Consider the following 21,841-nt stretch of genomic DNA (forward strand, 5'->3'; position numbering starts at 1 on the left):
GCTGAGTGAAAATTCTACAACTAGAAGGAAAGAGAAAAGCTCACAGAGAATTGGAGGTACGGCAAAGAGTCTTTGTGCGCGCAGAGAGGAAGGGCGGCTGAGAGCCTGGCTGACTTTCTCTGGCGGAAGGGGGAAGGAAGCCCCCGACCGCACTGAACCCCAGTTCTGACTGCACTGAACCCCAGTTCCGGGCGAGCCCCTGGGGACCCACGCTCTTACAGGGGGAGTCTGGACTCTTGGGCGGAGACTCGGGAGCCGGGGAAGGCGGAGGACTGAAAGCGTGCGCGCGCCAGTGCACACAAAGGCTGCGGAGGTTGCCACAGGCTTTCCCTAGTGGAAGGGAGTCAGAGGCTCCTGACTGCATTGAGCCCCAGTTCTGACTGCAGTGAACCCCAGTTCCAGGCGAGCCCCTGGGGACCCACGCTCTTGTGGGGGGAGTCTGGACTCTCGGGCAGAGACTCGGGAGCCGGGAAGGCAGAGGTCTGAAGGCACGCACCTGCACGCAAGGCAAGGCTGACGGGAAGCCAAGACTGTCTGCTCCGCCCTGAGACTCCGTCCCTTCCAAGCTGAGCACAGAGGCTATTGCAATTTGGCAAGTCTAATCCTATAAGGCTGTCTCCAGCACCGAACTTCTCCCAGCATAGACACAGCTGATCCTTACAGCCAACTGGCCTGGAGGTCAATTCTTCCCAGTGATACCAACAATAATAAAGACTTAATTACAACAAGGCTGTACACACAGTCCACAAAGGGGTGCACCAAGAGTGTCCACCTCAGGTTAACTGGGGAGGCAGACCCACTGGGCCATATTGGAAACCTAGCACACAAATCTACCTTACCAACTCAGGGAAGCAGTGAAAATGCGGCGTCAAAGAATCAGATCACAAACGAAAGAAATGGAGGGAAAACAAATGACTGGATATAGAATTCAAAACCACGGTTATAAGGCTTTTTAAGAATATCCTAGAAAAGGCCGATAAATATAACGAGACCCTCGAAGATATGAAAAAGGACCAACTAGAAATTAAACATACACTGACTGAAATAAAAAATATTATACAGAGACCCAAAAACAGACAAGAGGAACACAAAAATCAAGTCAAAGAATTGAATTACAAAGACGCAAAAAACACTCAACCGAAAAAGCAAAAAGCAAAAAAAAAAATCCAAAAAGTTGAAGATAATGTAAGAAGACTCTGGGACAACTTCAAGCGTACCAACATCAGAATTATGGGGGTGCCAGAAGAAGAGAGAGAGCAAGATACTGAAAACCTATTTGAAGAAATAATGACCGAAAACTTCCCCCACCTGGTGAATGAAATAGACTTACAAGTCCAGGAAGCCCACAGAACCCCAAACAAAAGGAATCCAAAGAGGACCACACCAAGACACATCATAATTAAAATGCCAAGAGCAAAAGACAAAGAATATTGAAAGCAGCAAGAGAAAAACAGTTAATTACCTACAAGGGAGCACCCATATGACTGTCAGCTGACTTTTCAACAGAAACTATGCAGGCCAGACGGGAGTGGCAAGAAATTTTCAATGTGATGAATAGCAAGAACCTACAACCAAGATTACTCTACCCAGCAAAGCTATCATTCAGAATTGAAGGGCAGATAAAGAGTTTCACAGACAAGAAAAAGCTAAAGGAGTTCATCACCACCAAACCAGTATTATATGAAATGCTGAAAGGTATTCTTTAAGAAGAGGAAGAAGAAAAAAGTAAAGAGAAAAATTATGAACAACAAATACATATCTATCAACAAGTGAACCTAAAAATCAAGTGAATTAGAAATCTGAGGGACAGAATAATCTGGTGAATATAATAGAATCAAGGGCATAGAAAGGGAGTGGACTGATAATTCTCAGGGGGAAAGGGGTATGGGGGGTTCATGAAGAGACTGGACAAAAATCATACACCTATGGATGAGGACAGTGGGGGGGAGGTAAGGGCAGAAGGTGGGGTGGGAAATGGGTGGAGGGGAGATATGGGGGGAAAAAGGAGAAATAATTGTAATAATCTGAATAAAGATTTATTTAAATAAATAAATAAATAAATAAAGATGCCATGTCATGGCCCCCAGGGCAGCCTTTTTTTTTTCTAATAAATTTTTATTGTTCAGATTATTACAGTTGTTATTCTTTTTTCCCCCCATAGCTCCCCTCCACCCGGCTCCTACCCCACCCTCTGCCGTTACCACCCCGTCTGCCCTAATCCATAGGTGTACGATTTTTGTCCAGTCTCTTCCCACACCCCCCCACACCCTTCCCCCCTGCCCCCGAGAATTGTCACTTCACTCCCTTTCTATGCCCCTGATCCTATTATATTCACCAGTTTATTCTGTTCATCAGACTTTTTATTCATTTGATTTTTAGATTTACTTGTTGATAGATATGTATTTGTTGTCACTTTGTTATTCATATTTTTATCTTTACCTTTTCCTTCTTCCTCTTAAAGAATACCCTTCATCCCTGACCGGTTTGGCTGAGGGGATAGAGGGTCAGCCTGTGGACTGAAAAGTCCCAGGATCGATTTCCGTCAAGGGCATGTACCTTGTTGTGGGCACATCCCCAGTGGTAGGTGTGCAGGAGACAGCTGATTGATGTTTCTCTCTCATCAATGTTTCTAACTCTCTATCCCTGACCGGTTTGGCTGAGGGGATAGAGGGTCAGCCTGTGGACTGAAAAGTCCCAGGATCGATTTCCGTCAAGGGCATGTACCTTGTTGTGGGCACATCCCCAGTGGTGGGTGTGCAGGAGACAGCTGATTGATGTTTCTCTCTCATCAATGTTTCTAACTCTCTATCCCTCTCCCTTCCTCTCTGTTAAAAAAATCATTAAAATATATTTTTAAAAAAAGAATACCCTTCAGCATTTCTTATAATAATACTGGTTTGGCGGTGATGAACTCCTTTAGCTTTTTCTTATCTGTGAAGCTCTTTATCTGCCCTTCAATTCTGAATGATAGATTTGCTGGTTAGAATCTTGGTTGTAGGTTCTTGCTATTCATCACTTTGAATATTTCTTGCCACTCACATCTGCCCTGCATAGTTTCTGTTGAGAAATCAGCTGACAATCGTATGGGGGCTCCCTTGTAGGTAACTAACTGTTTTTCTTTTCTTTCTTTTTTTTTTTAAATATATATTTTATTGATTTTTTTACAGAGAGGAAGGGAGAGAGAGTTAGAAATATCGATGAGAGAGAAACATCAATCAGCTACCTCCTGCACACCCCCAACTGGGGATGTGCCTGCAACCACGGTACATGCCCTTGACAGGAATCAAACCTGGGACCCTTGAGTCCGCAGGCCGACGCTCTATCCACTGAGCCAAACCAATTAGGGCCTAACTGTTTTTCTCTTGCTGCTTTTCAGATTCTCTCTTTGTCTTTTGCTCTTAGCATTTTAATTATGATGTGTCTTGGTGTGTTCCTCTTTGGATTTCTTTAGTTTGGGGTTCTCTGCGTTTCCTGGACTTGTAAGTCCAATTCTTTCACCAGGTAAGGGAAGTTTTGTGTCATTATTTCTTCAAATAGGTTTTCAGTATCTTGCTCTCTCTCTTCTCCTGGCACCCCCATAATTCGGATGTTGGTATGCTTGAAGTTGTCCCAGAGGCTCTTTACACTATCTTCATATTTTTGGATTCTTTTTTCTTTTTGCTCTTCTGGTTGGGTGTTTTTTGCTTCTTTGTTATTCAAATCTTTGACTTGATTTTTGGGATTCTCTAGTCTACTGTTGGATCTCTGTATAGTATTTTTTATTTCAGTCAGTGTATGCTTAATTGCTAGTGGGTCCTTTTTCATATCCTCGAGGGTCTCACTAAATTTATCTGCGGTTTCTAGAAGATTCTTGAGTAATCTTATAACTGTGGTTTTGAATTCTATATCCAGTAGTTTGCTTTCCTCCATTTCTTTCATTTGTAACCTGTTTATTTGTCTCCCCATTTTGGCTGTTTCCCTGAGTTGATAGCGTGGTCTTGTGTGCTAGGTGTCCTATAGAGCCCCACGGCTCAGCCTCTGTAATTACCGGAGGTGGACACTCTTATTTTTCTTCTTTAAAGAGTTGTGTTTTTTTTTTAATATATGTTATAGATGTTTACAGAGAGAAAGGTAGAGGGAGAGAGAGTTGAAAACACTGATAAGAGAGAAACATCAATCAGGTGCTTCCTGCACTCCTCCTACTGGGGATGTGCCCACAACCAAGGTGCATGCCCTTGACTGGAATCGAACCTGGGACCTTTCAGTCCACAGGCCGACGCTCTATACATTGAGCCAAACCCATTAGGGCGTGAGGTGGACACTCTTGGTGCACCCCTTTGTGGGCTGTAGGCACTGTCTTGTAGTTAAGCCTTTATTGTTGTTGGTATCAGTGGGAGGAATTGACCTCCAGGCCAGTTGGCTGTGAGGATCAGTTGTGTATATGATGGGAGAACTACTGGGCTGGAGACACGCTTATGAGGCAAGACTTGCTTCAGTGGGGCTTTGGCGCTCACTGATTCTGCCCTCTGAGTGTGTCTCTTATGGATCTGAAGAGTTGTAGTCTGGATGGTCTCTCTCTGGCCACTGGGTACACTGGCTCTTGGTTCTCCAAGGAGAGAGGACACCCAGCAGGAGCTCCAGAGAGATCTGCAGATTCCTTCTCTTTGTTTGGGGTTTGGAGGTGCCCAGATGAGGCCCAGATGTGAAGCAATGCAAGCTGCTGTCCAACCTTGGGTTTTGTTTTGTAGGCTCGCGGGCTCTCTGACATAGCTGCAGTAAGTTAGGTTTCACATTGCAAAGGGCCAGGCCATTCATATGCAAAAGCCTCTGCACACAGCTTGGGTGGGGTTGTAAATTGGGTGGGGCGGGGTCTCGGAATCACCAGGGTGGAGCAAACAGTACTGGCTGACCATCAGCTCTGCCTGGAAGAGGTCCCGTGTCTATGTGTCCCACGGCACAGTGCAGGAACAAAGATCGCTGCAAGCACCTCGGAGAGAAAGCCACCCTCCAGTTCCACCCAATGCCAGACAGTCCTGTCTCCCTATATGAGTCTGGGTCCCCAGAGTTTTGCCCATAACTGGAGTTCAGAGCAGTCAGGAGCTTGTATCTCCCTCCTGATTGAAAAAGACAACAGGGCACTCAATTGCCAGCCCTTTCTGTGTGCCCACATGCCTCCGTACCTCTGCACTTCACTTCTGCACCTCCGCTCCTCCTCGGAGTCTCAGTGTGCTTTTCTCTGTCCTTCTAATTATATAATTTCCACTCAGCCAGCCTTCCCCTGATGATACCCATTTTGTCTTTTAGTTGTACTTTTGAAGTGGTTGTACGAGGCAGCACGTTCAGATGTTTACCTATGCCGCCATCTTGGTTTCTCTCCAGGGCAGGCTTTTTTCAGGAGAAGTAAGGGGAGCTCTGTTGGGTTGGAGGTTCATCAGAGCAGCACATATTCTCATTGCTATAGGAGTTTGTGGAAGTGTTTGACACATGAAGAAAAAAAAACACCTCACAGTGTGGTCTCCATGTAGGAGCTCATTGTTCCTGATTCTCTCCTGTGAAAAGGTCAGGAAGGCCTGGCCTTTTCCTCATTTCCAGGTCCTTCTGACTGTGAGTGTGAGGGGAGCTGATTAACAGGCTGTGGGGACGCCTTTGAAGTTACATTCTGTGACTCATCAACATATTGTCACCTGAGGAAACAACCCAGACCGCATCAGGACCAGGACCAAATGGCTGCTTCTCAGGTAAAAGATGTGTCCTGTGTCACAGGCTATGTTTGCTTTTCCTTGAATATCTGTTGATATATTTCTTGTTCTTTTCTCAAGCCTGTATCCTAGTCCCCTCTGCTGTTCCTGTTACAGTCTGTCCTATTCCCCACAACTGGCTGACTCAGTGCTGCTTCCCTAAACCCCCGATTCTGTCTCTGGGCTCGCTCCCCCAATTCTTCTCTCTAAACCTTTCTGTCTGTCTGAAGTGCCTCCCACTTTGTTGTCCCACTTCTGTTCGTGAGGACCCCTCTCCCTCTCAGCTCCCCTTCATCTCTCTGGGACTCCTTCCTCTCCTCCATATTTCTCTACTTCTGTTGTTCTTGCCTTTGCAGGTTGTTTTCCTTTTCTTCTTTCTTATGATTGTCAACATCAACAGTTTCAATATTTCCCTTTCTCTTTTTTAATATATGATTTTATTGATTTTAGAATGGAAAGGAGAGGGAGAGAGAGATAGAAACATCAATGAGCAGAGAAAATCATTGATCAGCTGCCTCCTCCACACCCCTCACTGAGGATCAAGTCTGAAACCTGGAGTGTGCCCTGACCAGGAATGGAACCCTGCCCTCCTAGTTCAGAGGTCAACGTTCTATCTCTGAGCCTCATGGACCGGGTTTTATTTCTCTACTTTGTCCCAGAGCCTTCTCTGCCTTCAATTTATGGAGCCTCCCCAAGGTCAGGAAACATTCCCAGCTTTAATTAATGACTTGCAAATACTCAAAACATCCCTTTTATGACAGAGCCACCTGTGGGAAGGCAGACATGTCTAACGTCCCTATTGGGATGGGGTCAGAGGCTCTTGTGTCTTGAAAAAGAGAAATGTAGGTTGTAGGTTCAAGTGGCTGCGGCATCAGCTCTTGATCAGGGGTAAGAAAATGCACATGTTGGAGAAACCCACGATGGCGGCATAGGTGAGCACCTAAACTGCTATCCTGCACAACAATTTCAAAACTACAACTAAAGGAACGGACACCATCCAGAACCACAGGAAAGCTGGCTCAGTGGAAATTCTACAACTAAAAGGAAAGAGGAAAGCTCACGGAGAAGGAGGGGCAAAGAGCTGAGGTACAGAGACATGCGCACGCAGAGAGAAGGGCTGCGGAGTGCCTGGCTGGCTTTCTCTGGCGGGAGGGGAAAGGAAGCCCCCGACTGCACTGAACCCCAGTTCCAACTGGACTGAACCTCAGTTCCGGGTGAAACCCTGTGGACCCAGGCTCATACAGGGGGAGTTTGGACTGTCAGGTAGAGAGAAAGGCACACGGAGACTCAGAGACTCAGGGGAGCCGCAGCGGCAGGGGTCTGGAGTCACGAGTGTGCACAAAGAATGACTGTGGAGGTTACCACAGGCTATCCCTAGCCGAAGGGAGTCGGAAGCTCCTGACTGCACTGAACCCCAGTTCCGACTGCACTGAACCACAGTTTCGGGTGAGCCCCTGGGGACCCACGCTCTTACGGGGGAAATGTGGACTGTAAGGCGGAAACTCCTGAGCTGCAGAAGGCAGAGGTCTGGAGACTCGCCCGTGCAAGGGCAGGGCTGACGGGAAGCCAAGACTGTCTGCTCCGCCCTGAGACTCCGTCCCTTCCAAGCTGAGCACAGAGGCTTTTGCAATCTGGCAAGGCTAATGCTATAAGGTTGTTTCCAGCACCGAAAATCTCCCAGTGTAGACTCAGCTAATCCTCACAGCCAACTGGCCTGCAGGTCAATTCCTCCCAGTGATACCAACAACAATCAAGACTTAACTACAACAAGGCTGTACACACAGTCCAAAAAGGGGTGCACCAAGAGTATCCACCTCAGGTTAACTGGGGAGGCCGACCCACTGGGCCATATAGGAAACCTAGCACACAAAGTTACCCTACCAACTCAGGGAAGCAGTGAAAAATGGGGAGACAAAGAAACAGATCACAAACGAAAGAAATGGAGAAAAACAAACGACTGGATATAGAATTCAAAACCACGTTTATAAGGCTTTTCAAGAATATCCTAGAAAAGGCCGATAAATATAACGAGACCCTCGAAGATATGAAAAAGAACCAACTAGAATTAAACATACACTGACTAAAATAAAAAATATTATACAGAGACCCCACAGCAGAGTAGAGGAACGCAAGAATCAAGTCAAAGATTTGAAATACAAAGAAGCAAAAAACACTCAACCAGAAAAGCAAAAAGGAAAAAGAATCCAAAAAGTTGAAGATAGTGTAAGAAGCCTCTGGGACAACTTCAAGCGTACCAACATCAGAATGATGGGGGTGCCAGAAGAAGAGAGAGAGCAAGATACTGAAAACCAATTGGAAGAAATAATGACAGAAAACTTCCCCCACCTGGTGAAAGAAATAGATTTACAAGTCCAGAAAGCGCACAGAACCCCAAACAAAAGGAAGCCAAAGAGGACCACACCAAGACACATCATAATTAAAATGCCAAGAACAAAAGACAAAGAGAAAATATTCAAAGCAGCAAGAGAAAAACATTTACTTACCTACAAGGGAGTATCCATACGATTGTCAGCTGATTTCTCAACAGAAACTATGCAGGCCAGACGGGAGTGGCATGAAATATTCAAAGTGATGAATAACAAGAACCTACAACCAACACTACTCTACCCAGCAAAGCTATCATTCAGAATGGAGGTCAGACAAAGAGCTTCACAGATAAGAAATAGCTAAAGGAGTTCACCACCACCAAACAAGTATTATATGAAATGCTGAAAGGTATTCTTAAAGAAGAGCAAGAAGAAAAAAGTAAAGATAAAAATTATGAACAACAAATACATATCTATCAACAAGGGAACCTAAAAATCAAGTGAATTAAAAATCTGAGGAACAGAATAAACTGGTGAATATAATAGAATCAGGGGCATAGAAAGGGAGTGGACTGATAATTCTCAGGGGGAAATGGGTATGGGGGGTGCAGGAAGAGACTGGACAAAAATCATACACCTATGGATGAGGACAGTGCGGGGCGAGGTAAGGGCCAAGGGTGGGGTGGGACCCGGGTGGAGGGGAGCTATGGGGGGAAAAAGGAGAAACAATTGTAATCTGAACAATAAAGATTTATTAAATTAAAAAAATAAGAAAAAAAGAAAATGCACATTTTACTGCTCAGAATAGCTCAGCAAGTTCTGAAAGAAGAGTATAAATAGAAGACACTTGCTCACTAGATTAGTACAAAGAATTGGTAGTTCAATGTACTCTTAGCTTACAGAACAGGAGAGGTACCGGTGGGTTGACACTTACAAAAATTAATGTTTATTTGTGATCATTTCCACATAATGATTTCTTTATTGAGGTATTTTTGGCAGTAATGTCACAGCAATGCTGACCTGAGCTTCCGTGTCTATCAGTCACCTGATGCCCATTGTGCAATCCACCTGATGTTCCCATGGTATAGGTGCTGCACCCACTGTAGAGTTAATAGTCCCCATTTCTCAGTAAGAAGGGTATAGCAGCCATTTAATGAAAGTTGTGCAAAGACCATCACTTCACATCTGGAAATGTCCTTCTTAGTTTGTGTTTGCTTTTGTAAATGAAGGAATTACTTTTATTTCCTACAGATAATTGGCTTCTTCAAGCGACCTTTAAACAATCAGGCCTTGATTCGTTACTTTTTTGTTATATTCTATACTCCCATCATGGACATACCCTACATGGTAACTTTTTGTATTTTCTAGAAAGATTCCAAGAATGATATTATTAATTTTTTAAATTTCTTTATTGATTAAGGTATTACATATGTGTTCTTATTCCCCCATTTCCACCTACCTCCCCTTCATGCCCCGACGCCCCTGTTGCCTGTGTCCGTTGATGAGGCTTATACAAATGAGGAATGATATCAATGTATGTTCAGTTTCATTGAATTTCTACAACGTAGCTCTCCACTAATGATACATAAAAATTTTGAAAGAAATGTACTAGTAAGAAAAATTAGTTCCCCAAGCTGGTGTGGATCAGTGGTGGAGGGTTTGATTCCTGGTCCAGGGCAAGTAGGTCCTGGGTACCTGTGTTAGGCAGGCAACCCATGTGTCTCTGTCTCTCTTTCACATTGATGTCTCTCTCTTCCTCCCTCCCTCCCTCCCTCCCTCCCTCCCTCCCTCCCTCCCTCCCTCCCTCCCTCTCTTTCTCTCTCTCTCTCTACCTCTCTCTCTCTCTGTCTGTCTGTCTCTCTCTCTCCCCTCCCTTTTGTGCCTCTACCTCCCTGCCTCCCACTCTGCAAAACTCAATGGAAAAAATCTCCCTGGGTGAGGATTTACAACCACACAAAGGAAACAATAGGTCTAACTTATTTTGTATCCTTATGTTTCTTTCCTTATTGTGTTTATACAACACAAAGGGGATCATTCACGGGTAGATTCATGAGATTTTCGGAATCACTAAACCATCTTGATTGCATAGTTGTAAAATGTGTGTCTCTGTGCCTAAACTGTTAACATTATTTCTATTTTTTCTTTTTCTTTTTTCAAGTATATTTGTATGGATTTCAGAAAGGAAAGGAGAGGTAGAAAGAGATACAAACATCAATGATGAGAGAGAATCATGGACTGGCTGTCTCCTGCACACCCCACACTGGGGCTCCAGCTCGCGATTTGATTGTGTGTCCAGACCAGATATCAAGCCAGTGATATCTTGGTACATGGGTCAGCGCTCAACCACTGGACCCCACCAGGTCGACCAGGCAGAATAATCTTGTTCTAAGATTGCTCATAGTAAATTTCCAACTAGGATTGTGGTTCTTATCTATCCTATTCCATGAGAACTGAATTCCATTAACAGAGCCTTTTAGTTCAAATTTCTATATGAATGATTCCTTATGTTTTCTTTTTCTGTATATTCACAAGTATGGCACATGATTCGGAAACATTGGCATCACAAGTAAAAAGTGAGCTTGTGACAGGTGTGGAAACACAGGCCCCATCTCAAAACCTGCATCAGAATCTGTGTCTTTAGCCGAAACCGGTTTGGCTCAGTGGATAGAGCATCGGCCTGCGAACTAAAGGGTCCGAGGTTCGATTCCAGTCAAGGGCATGTACCTTGGTTGCGGGCACATCCCCAGTGGGAGGTGTGCAGGAGGCAGCTGATTGATGTTTCTCTCTCATCGATGTTTCTAGCTCTCTATCCTTCTCCCTTCCTCTCTGTAAAATATCAGTAAAATATATATATATATAAAAAAGAATCTGTATCTTTACAGAAGTTCATTTTGTTGTGGTCTGCTTCACACTTGAGAAGAAGTCCCTAAACTCCAAACCACCATTGAATTTCCATCTGACAAATATACTCCACTTGCCCTGAACTATGCAAATGCGGCACACAGAAATCCTTATGCTTGTATCCATGCCTTAATTTAATTTAATTTATTTTTTAATATATTTTTATTGATTTCAGAGAGGAAGGGAGGTATAGAGAGAAAGACAGAACAATGATGAGAGAGAATCTGTGATTGGCTGCCTCCTATACACGCCCTACTGGGCATTGAGCCTGCAACCCAGGCTTGTGCCCTTAACAGGAATCGAACCCACGACTCTTCAGTCCGCAGGCTGACCCTCTTATCAGCTGAGCCCACAGAGCAAAACCGGCTTGGGCCATGACTTAATTTTAAAGTTCATTTTCTAGTATGGGAAAATCTGAACCCTAGATCTATGGACATGCGTCATCCTCATTTGTCAGTGTTAGAAAACACATCAGAGAATGTTCCTGGGGCAACGTTGTCTTATTGGATGATTCAGGATACTCCCCTAGGTCCAAACCTCTTCTCCTGACACTGTTTTCTTGTTGGGTGACATTGTGAACTCTTCTGCTGACCTCTTGGTAAATATTTCTTGACTTTCAGGGACAGCTGACCTTCAGGGATGTGGCCATAGATTTCTCTCAGGAGGAGTGGGAGTGCCTGGACCCAGCTCAGCGGAAATTGTACCTGGAGGTGATGTTAGAGAACTTCAGCAACCTGGCCTCCTTGGGTGAGGATGACTTCCTTCCCGAGTTCCTACTCCATCCGCAGGGTTTTGTTTCCTTTATTTTATTTTATTTTATTTTTTAAAACATGGATATGCTTTCTTTTTTTTTTTTTTTAATGTATTTTATTGATTTTTTTACAGAGAGGAAGGGAGAGGGATAGAGTGTTAGAAACATCGATTAGAGAGAGACATCGATCAGCTGCCACCTGCACACCTCCTACTGGGGATGTGCCCGCAACCAAGGTACGTGCCCTTGACCGGAATCGAACCTGGGACCTTTCAGTCCGCAGGCGGACACTCTATCCACTGAGCCAAACCCATTTCGGCTGTTTCCTTTATTTTAACATCTCTAGGGGCTTCTGCTTTCTGTGGTAGATTCTTGCTCTCAAGGAACAAGTTGTGCCCTAGCTTTTGGCACAGTGGATAGAACACCGGCCTGCAGACTGAAAGGTTCCAGTTTTGATTCTTTTCAAGGGCAAATGTCAGGGTTGTGGGCTCACTCCCCCACAAATATATATATATATATATATATATATATATATATATATATATATACATATATATATATATATATATATATATATATTTGTACAAAGGAACAAATGGGGAATTCTTTGGTGTAGAAAAGACATACTTCATGTTGTATGTGAATTAGGAACTCGGTGTTTGCACACATTACAGTTTGTCTACACTCATGAAGCTACTATCAGAAAATAATATTTTAGAAAATCATTTTCTAGAATGTTCCAGGAGTTTACCACTAGATTCCTGGTGCCCAAAATACGTACATGGGTAGGGTCTCTAGGTCTGGCCTCCTGTCTCCCTGCCTCCTCCTTCCCTCACTGCCTTAGCGCCCTGCCTCTTCTCTCCGGCCTTGTTCTGGGCCGCCCCCTGGTGGTCAGCACATATCATAGGGAGCGATGGAACTCCCGCTATCCTGGTCATACTCCCATGTGGACACTTTGCATATTAGCCATATATATATATATATATATATATATATGTCTGTCTGTCTTCTGGCCAAAAGACAACATGAATTGGAAATGGGAAAGCCTCTATAAAAATTCACACTCCATTTTCTTTTATTTTGTAAGATCTTGTTTATTTCAGGGAGGAAGGGAGAGTTAGAGAGAGAGAGAAACTTCAGCTGGGCATTAATTGATTTTTTTTGTATGTGCCCTCACCAGAGATCAAACCTACAACGTTGGTATATCGGTACGATCATCTAAGCAACTGGGCCATCTGGGCAGGCAGATTGGATTTTCTCACTTAATTCTATGTATCTAGGCTTCTATCATGTCTTTCCATGGCTGGATGTGTTATTTCTTTTTTTTTTTTTTTAAATATATTTTATTGATATTTTACAGAGAGGAAGGAAGAGGGATAGAGAGTCAGAAACATCGATGAGAGAGAAACATCGATCAGCTGCCTCCTGCACACCTCCCACTGGGGACGTGCCCGCAACCAAGTTACGTGCCCTTGACTGGAATCGAACCTGGGACCCTTCAGTCCGCAGGCCGACGCTCTATCCACTGAGCCAAACCGGTTTTGGCTATTTCTTTATAGTAGTGAATAAGACTTCATTGTACGTACTTCAGTGTATTTATCCATTCACTTGTTGACAGACCTCTTCATTGCTTCTAGTTTTTATAAATTATGAAGAAACAGGCTGGCTCCAGCTCCATTGCCACCGCTTTCTTTGTTGGGATTTATTTATCTTTTATAATTGAAACTTTGTAACCTTGAGCAGAGGTCTGGGCTAGCTAGGTTGTGTGGGAAACTTGGCTTCCTCCATTTGCGGGGAAACCCAAGCCTCCTGCTTACTCTGTGGCCGCAGCCATCTTGGTTGGGTTAATTTTCATACTCAGTCCCGATTGGCTGGTGGGCATGGCTTGTGGGGAGTGGCGGAGGTATGGTCAATTTGCATATTATTATTTTATTAGATAGGATTGACCGCACCTTTGCTATGCCCACAAGCCACGCCCATCAGCCAATCAGGAGTGAGTTTGTATATATATATACATATACATATACATATACATATACATATACATATACATATACAACACACACACACACACACACACACACACACACACACACACACACACTGGAGGCCTGGTGCACGAAATTCGTGCACGGGTAGGGGGAGTCCCTTCAGCCTATCCTGCATCCTCTCCAATCCAGGACCCATTGGGGGATGTGAGACTCAATCCTGGACTGCTGGCTCCTAATCGCTCACCTGCCTGCCTGGTCACCCCTACCTGCCCCCCCTGCCAACCTGATCGGCTCTCACTGCCTCTTTGTGCTGGCCTGATTGCCCCTAACTTCCCCTCCTGCTGGCCTGGTCGCTACTAACTGCCCCCTCCTCCAGCCTTATGACCCCTTACTGCCCCCACCCCTGCCAGCATGGTTGTCCCTAAATGCCCCCCCTTGCCTGCCTGGTCCTCCCCAACTGCCCCCCTTCCCCCACCCCCCGCTGCCCTGGTCACCCTAAACTGCCTCGACCTGCCGGCCTGGTCGTCCCATGCAGCCTGCTGTTAAGTTGTTTGGTCATCCCTCACTAACCCCCATGCCGGCCTGGTTGACCTATGCAGCCTGCTTGTTCAGTCATTTTATTTTTTTAAATAAATCTTTATTCAGAATATTACAATTATTTCTCCTTTTTCCCCCCATAGCTCCCCTCCTCCCAGTTCCCACCCCACCTTCTGCCCTTACCTCCCCCCCACTGTCCTCATCCATAGGTGTGTGATTTTTGTCCAGTCACTACATGAACCCCCCCATACCCCTTTCCCCCTGAGAATTATCAGTCCACTCCCTTTCTATGCCCCTGATTCTATTATATTCACCAGATTATTCTGTTCCTCAGGTTTTTAATTCACTTGATTTTTAGGTTCACTTGTTGATAGATATGTATTTGTTGTTCATAATTTTTCTCTTTACTTTTTTCTTCTTCCTCTTCCTAAAGAATACCTTTCAGCATTTCATATAATACTGGTTTGGTGGTGATGAACTCCTTCAGCTTTTTCTTATCTGTGAAGCTCTTTATCTGCCCTTCAATTCTGAATGATAGCTTTGCTGGGTAGAGTAATCTTGGTTGTAGGTTCTTGCTATTCATCACATTGAAAATTTCTTGCCACTCCCGTCTGGCCTGCATAGTTTCTGTTAAGAAATCAGCTGACTTGCGGAAACCGGTTTGGCTCAGTGGATAGAGCGTCAGCCTGTGGACTGAAGGGTCCCAGGTTCGATTCCGGTCAAGGGCATGTACCTGGGTTGCGGGCACGTCCCCAGTGGGGGGTGTGCAGGAGGCAGCTGATCGATGTTTCTCTCTCATCGATGTTTCTAACTCTCTATCCCTCTCCCTTCCTCTCTGTAAAAAATCAATAAAATATATTTAAAAAAAAAAAAATCAGCTGACAGTCGTATGGGTGCTCCCTTGTAGGTAATTAACTGTTTTTCTCTTGCTGCTTTTAATATTCTCTCTTTGTCTTTTGCTCTTGGCATTTTAATTATGATGTGTCTTGTCCTCTTTGGGTTCCTTTCGTTTGGGGTTCTTTGCGCTTCCTGGACTTGTAAGTCTATTTCTTTCACCAGGTGGGGGAAGAACCTGGGACCCTTGATTCTGCAGGCCAACACTCTATCCACTGAGCTTAACCAGTTAGGGCTTGTTTGGTGTTTTTTTTTAATGTATTTTTTTTATTGATTTCAGAGAGTAAGGGAGGAGAGAGAAATGGAAACATCAATGATGAGAGGGAATCATTGACCGGCTGCCTACTGCATGCCCCCCACTGGGGATCGAGCCTGCAACCCAGGCATGTGCCCTTGGCCAGAATCGAACTTGGGACCCTTCAGTCCTTAGGCTTACGCTCTATCCACTGAGCCAAGCCGGCTAGGGCTAAAAATACATTTTTATTTCAGAGAAGGATATGGGAAGAGAGAGAGAAACATCCAAGATGAGAATCATTGATCAGCCACCCCTCACTGGAAAATGAGCCCACAATACTGCCATGTGCCCTGACCGGGAATCAAATTGTGACCGCCTGGTTAAGTAGACCCTTAATCACTGAGCCCTGCCACTCAGATTATTCCTTTTATTTTCTAAAGTTCAACAGGAGAAAACAAAGTGATATCTGTTTCTTTATTAGAACACCACAATCTTTGATATTTCTGTATATTTTCCAATAGACAAGGCCTCTTTATATATAAACTAGAGGCCCAGCATGCGAAATTGTGCGATACCCAGAGTCCTGCTGCCGCTGGGGGACTCATCAGTGCACCTCCTGGTGACGGTTCATTTGGTCATTGCGGTGTTACAGCCACTGGCTTTTTATACTATAGATATGTTAATGCTGTGTAGAATTTTTTAATTACCTCCAGAAGCATATTTATTTAGGATTACTTATAGGGCAGGTCTAATAATGACATGGTCTAATAATGAGAATGTTTGCAAGCTGGAAAAATTTTTTCCTCTCCTCTTCATTGTTGATCTGTTCATCAGTATTCTTGTTGCATGGTTTATCTTCATTTATCAGTTCATTGTTTTATTTTGTGCCCATTTTTGCCTCGAATAGTATTTTAGCTGTCCTTTTCATGAGAAGTTATTTTTTTATGTGCTTTCAGAATAATATTCTGGAATTCATGATGTTTTCATTGCTTTTTATCTGTTCTCATGTTTATATTCATTCTACTTAGAATTCAGTGAGCTTCTTGCATATGTATGTCTCTTTCTCCAATTGTCAGGATCTTAAACGATTAATTTTTTATATAAGTTACCTTCTCCTTTTCATTCTCCTGTCCTTATGGGGTCTTCTTGGAGACTGATTTGTTATATTTCCACATGTTTATTGGCTTCTTGGAATCAAAATTTTACTGATTTATGTACAAATTCTTTGATAATTTAATTATTTTTTAAATGTATCTTTATTGATTACCAAGAGGAAGGGAGAGAGAAATAGAAACATCAATGAAGAAAGAGAATCATCGATTGAGCTGCCTCCTGCATGATCGGATATCGAGACTCCAACTCAGGCTTTTGCCCTGACATGGAACCAAACTGTGACCACCTGGTTCATAGATTGAAGCTCTACCACTGAGCCAGTTTCCAGGCAAATTTTTTTTCTTCTCATCCTTTTATTAAAATTATTTTTTAATCTGTATTATTGAGATTACTAGAGGCCCGGTGCACGAAATTTGTGCACGGGGGTGTGTGTCCCTCAACACAGCCTGCACCCTGTCCAATCTGGGACTCCTCGAGTGATGTCTGACTGCCCATTTAAGCCCGATCCTGGTGGACATCCCTCTCACAATCCAGGACTGCTGGCTCCCAACTGCTCTCCTGCCTGCCTTCCTGATTGCCCCTAACTGCTTCTGCCTGCTAGCCTGATCACCCCCTAACCACTCCCCTTTCAGCCTGATTGATGCCTAACTGCTCTCCTGCCAGCCTGTTTTCCCCTAACTGCCCTCCCCTGCAGGCCTGGTCCCCCCCAACTGCTCTCCCCTGCAGGCCTGGGTCCCCCCTAACTACCCTTCCCTGCAGGTCCAGTCACCCCCAACTTCCCTCCTCTGCCAGCCTGGTCACCCCTAACTGTCTTCCCCTCAGGCTTGATCGCCCCCAATTGCCCTCCCTTGTAGGCCTGGTCTTTCCCACCTGTCCACCCCTGCTGGCCTGATTGCCCACAACTGCCCTCTCTTGTAGGCCTGGTCCTTCCCAACTGCCCTCCCCTGCTGGCCATCTTGTGGTGGCCATCTTGTGTCCACATGGGGGCAGGATCTTTGACCATATGGGGGCAGCTATCTTGTGTGTTGCAGTGATGGTCAATTTGGATATTACTCTTTTATTAGATAGGATAGAGGCCTGGTGTATGGGTGGGGGCCAGCTGGTTTGCCCTGAAGGGTGTCCCAGATCAGGGTGGGGGTTCCCTTGGGGTGTTGGGTGGCCTGGGCGAGGGACCTATGGTGGTTTGCAAGCCGGCCACCTCCCCCCCCACCCCACCCCCCATAAAATTATTTTTTTAATCTTTATTATTGAGATTATTACAGATGTCCCTCTCTCCCCACATAGCTCCCCTCCACACGGTTCACAACCCACCCCCGGCCCTCACCATCCTATTATCCGTGTCCATAGGTACTGCATACACGCATATAAGATCTTTGTCTAAACTCTTCCTGCACCCCTCCACACCCCTTTCCCTCTGAGAATCATCAGTCTGTTCCATTTCCATGTAACTGATTCTATTACATTCACCAATTCTGTTCATCAGATTTTGTATTCATTTGATTTTTCGATTCACTTGTTGATAGATAGGTATTTGTTGTCACTTTGTTGTTCATAATTTTTTATCTTTACCTTTTTCTTCTTATTCTTCTCTTTTTAAAGAATACCCTTCAGCATATCATATAATACTGGTTTGGTGGTAATGCACTCCGTTAGCTTTTTCTTGTCTGTGAAGCTCCTTATCTGACCTTCAATTCTAAATGATAGCTTTGCTGGGTAGAGTAATCTTGGTTGTAGTTTCTTGCTATTCATCACTTTGAATATTTCTTGCCACTCCCTTCTGGCCTGAATAGTTTCTGTTGAGAAATCAGCTGACAATCCTATGGGTGCTCCCTTGTAGGTAAGCCTCACCCGGCACTGGAGCTCAGTAAGCTGGAGCTTGTATCTCCCTCACAATTAAAAAAGTGACACACCTGGGTGCCAGATTGTTTCACTCCTCCACACCTACCAGTCTCAATGAGTTTTCTTCTTTACTTCTCTAGTTGTACTTCCACTCAGCCAGCTTTCCTGCCATTCTGGATGATAGTTGTTCTGTGTTTTACTTGTAATTTTGATGTGGTTGTGGGAGGCAGCAAGTACAGGTGTTTACCTATGCTGCCATCTTGGTTCCTCTCTCCCAGGCAAATTCTTTGATGTTTTAAGTTGAGCATGTCTTTCATTAATGATTTTACTGTATTTTTTAATTCGGATATTATGTTTTTCTTTTTTTTCTTTTTTTCTCTTCCAGCCACTTTATTATTTTTTTTCTTTGCTTCTGTATCTATTTTTTTCCACTTTTCTTTCCTTTAAAAAATCTTGCCTCTGCAGACTAGTCGGATATTATGTTTTTCAATTTCCCCTTTCTGGGTGGTGTTTGTAAAATACTTTCTCATTGTATTTTCATTTTGGTTCTATAACATTTTGGTCATATTATACTGTATAGTTATCCTTTTTTCCTCCCTTTCCGCTTTGAAATATTTAGTTCCATTCCTTTTTAAAAAATATATTTTTATTGATTTCCAAAACAAAGCAAGGGGGAGAGAGATAGAAACATCAGTGATGAGAGAGAATCATTGATGGGCTGCCTCCTACATGTCCCCACAGTGGGGATCAAGCCTGCAACCCAGAAATGTACCCTTGAATGGATTTCAACCAGGGACCCTTCAGGCCACAGGCCAACACTCTTATCGACTGAGCCAAACTTTCTCAGGTAATTAATATCTTTCTATTGATGTGGTCCCAGTTTGATTTCTTTTTTTCTGATGGGACACTTTTTCTTAATCTATGCATGACTTGATATCTTTTGTTGAGATTCCGGAATTGTAAACAAGCAGACTTTTGAACATGCTTTCTATAGGAGGAAACAAATGATAACCACCTGGGACACTAATTCTACTTTCAGTGAACATCGTTTTGAATGCCTGTATTCTTGGTTCCCTTGTTTGTTTCATTTCACAGTTGAAATGTTCTTTGTGGGTTTCTCAGACCCACGGTATCTTTTCAGGCGTGATGTACATCTTATCTTCAGTACTGCAGCCTTTGTGGTGCTTGAACAATTTCTCATCGTTTCTCTGTAGCAGCCACTGCAGGGCACTCACTGTGTACTGCCATTCTGTTCGTACTCTGTGTCATGCACAAGAGACACATGTTCTTCAAGATGCCTCAAAACAGCGAGATCATTGAACACGCACTTCTCTCATCAGTCTCCAGCGAAGAAACTGGGAATTGGGAATGTTTTTATAATATTGCCATTGTGTGCCAGGGGTTTTGAGCAGATATGATTGGCAAATGTAAGCAACTCTTTCTCACACTTTGCTATGACTTTTCCTCATTGTACCTATCTTGAGCTTCTTTGGATTCCTTCAGTGGCTCTTGGAGTACTCAAAACTGTCATTTGGCCTATACCTGCCGGTAACTTCAAAGTGCACTCACCTGACTGTCAAAACTGAACATTTGTTTTCCTTCAGGTATGTCATCTGAAGATAACCAGGCCTTTATGCCAAAGCCCGGAATTCAAGATTTGTTCTCTGAAATAATACTGGTAAGATATAAAAGGTTTCGCTTTGATAATGTACACTTAATGAAAGTCTTGGAATTTGAGGAAGAATATGATGAAAAGAGAGGATATTAATATAAACAGAACTAAGCTGGGACAGTTATAATAAATTTCTTGTTACCTAACGATGTCACGTGTACTATGGATTTGGGAAGCCTCCCAATTCAAAGTCAGTTACATTGGCAGATCAGTGTGTTTCTGCACATGAAGGCTGAAAACAACTTTTTACTGTTACCAAATCTTAGGAAATCTGGAAAAACTAATAACTTGTGTAGTCTCTAGATTAAATAATCATTTGAATTGTTTAAAATGTAGGGTGGGAATAAACTTTCATTCAATCATTTCCAAAATGTATAAATTTATAATGTATCTATATAATAAAATTTGCTCAATTTGGCAATGTTCTATATTTTTTATTAAAAGATGTATTTTTATTGATTTCTTAGAGTAAGGGACAGTAAGAGAGGAAAACATCAATGTTGAGAGAGAATCATTCATTGGCTGCCTCCTGTATGCCTCCCACTGTGGAGCGATCCCCCAGCTGGGTCATGTGCCCATACTCGGAATGGAACCGCGATCTTCTTGTTTATACATTGAAGCTCAACCACTGAGACATGCTGTCTGGGTAATTTGGCAATCTTTTAAACATTATTCATTCTTCTTCCTCTAAAAATTAAGGTGTTGTATTTATATTTTCTCTATAATCCTATATGATAAAAGCCTAATATGCTGTGTTCAGTTGTCTAGTCATTCATTCAGCCAATTAAAGTATCATCCTATTTAATAAAAGAGTAATATACAAGCACTGACCGGTTTGGCTCAATGGATAGAGCATCGGCCTGCGGATTGAAGGGTCCCAGGTTCGATTCCAGTCAGGGGCATGTACCTTGGTTGTGGGCACATTCTCAGTGGGAGGTGTGTAGGCGGCAGCTGATCGATGTTTCTCTCTCATCGATGTTTCTGACTATACCTCTCTCTTCCTCTCTGTAAAAAATCAATAAAATATATATTTTTTAAAAAAAGAGTAATATGCAAATTGACCATACCTCCACCATACCCACAAACCATGCCCAACAGCCAGTCAGGAGCCAGTATGCAAATTAACCCAACCAAGATGGCTGTGGCCTCGGAGAGAGCAGGAGTTTTGCGTTTCCCCGGCAATGGAGGAAGTCAAGCTTTCTGCCTGCCCTGGCCTGCCTTGGCCTCCACTCAAGGCTACAAAGTTTCAATTACAGAAGATAAATAAATCCCAACAAAAATTGCGGCAGTTACTGAGCTGAGGAGAGTAGGAGGCTTGTGTTGTTTCAGGCGATGGAGAAAGCCAAACTTCTGAAGAACTGGCCTGCCTTGGCCTCCACTCGAGGCTACAAAGTTTCAATCATAGAAGATAAATAAATCCCAGATACCAGGGCCTCCGCTTGGGTCGCTGGGGGGTGTGGCCGGCCTGCAAACCACCACAGGCCCCTCTCCCAGGCTGCCCCACATCCCAAGAGAACCTCCACTCTGATCCGGGACACCCTTAAGGGCAAACCAGCCCGGCCCCCACCCGTGCATCAGGCTTCTATCTTACCTAATCCTATCTAATAAAAGAATTATATGCAAATTAACTGTCACTCCAACACAAGATGGCTGCCACCATGTGGCCACAAGATGACTGCCACAAGATGGCCAGCAGGGAAGGGCAGTTGGGAGGGACTAGGCCTGCAAGGGAGGGCAGTTGTGGGTGATGAAGCCTGCAGGGGAGGGCACTTAGGGGTGACCAGGCCGGCAGAGGAGGGAAGTTGGGGGCAACTGGCCCTGCAGGGAAGGGCACTTGTGGGGGACCCAGGCCAGCAGGGGAGGG

General features: G+C 44.0%; 1 protein-coding gene across 1 annotated transcript in view; it reads left to right on the forward strand.

Annotated features, from left to right (window-relative positions):
* The window catches only part of LOC308235114 (uncharacterized protein), a 34,008-nt gene that overhangs the window by 6,722 nt on the left and 5,445 nt on the right, over nt 1-21,841 (forward strand). The window contains exons 2-4 of the mRNA XM_080643784.1: nt 5,539-5,717; nt 11,566-11,692; nt 19,910-19,983. Of these exons, the coding sequence (XP_080499910.1) occupies nt 5,703-5,717; nt 11,566-11,692; nt 19,910-19,983 (216 nt within the window). The 5' untranslated portion in view covers nt 5,539-5,702. The remainder of the gene's footprint in view (nt 1-5,538; nt 5,718-11,565; nt 11,693-19,909; nt 19,984-21,841) is intronic.

This window comes from Plecotus auritus (assembly GCF_963455305.1).
Source record: "Plecotus auritus genome assembly, chromosome: 10".
Lineage (NCBI taxonomy): Eukaryota > Metazoa > Chordata > Mammalia > Chiroptera > Vespertilionidae > Plecotus > Plecotus auritus.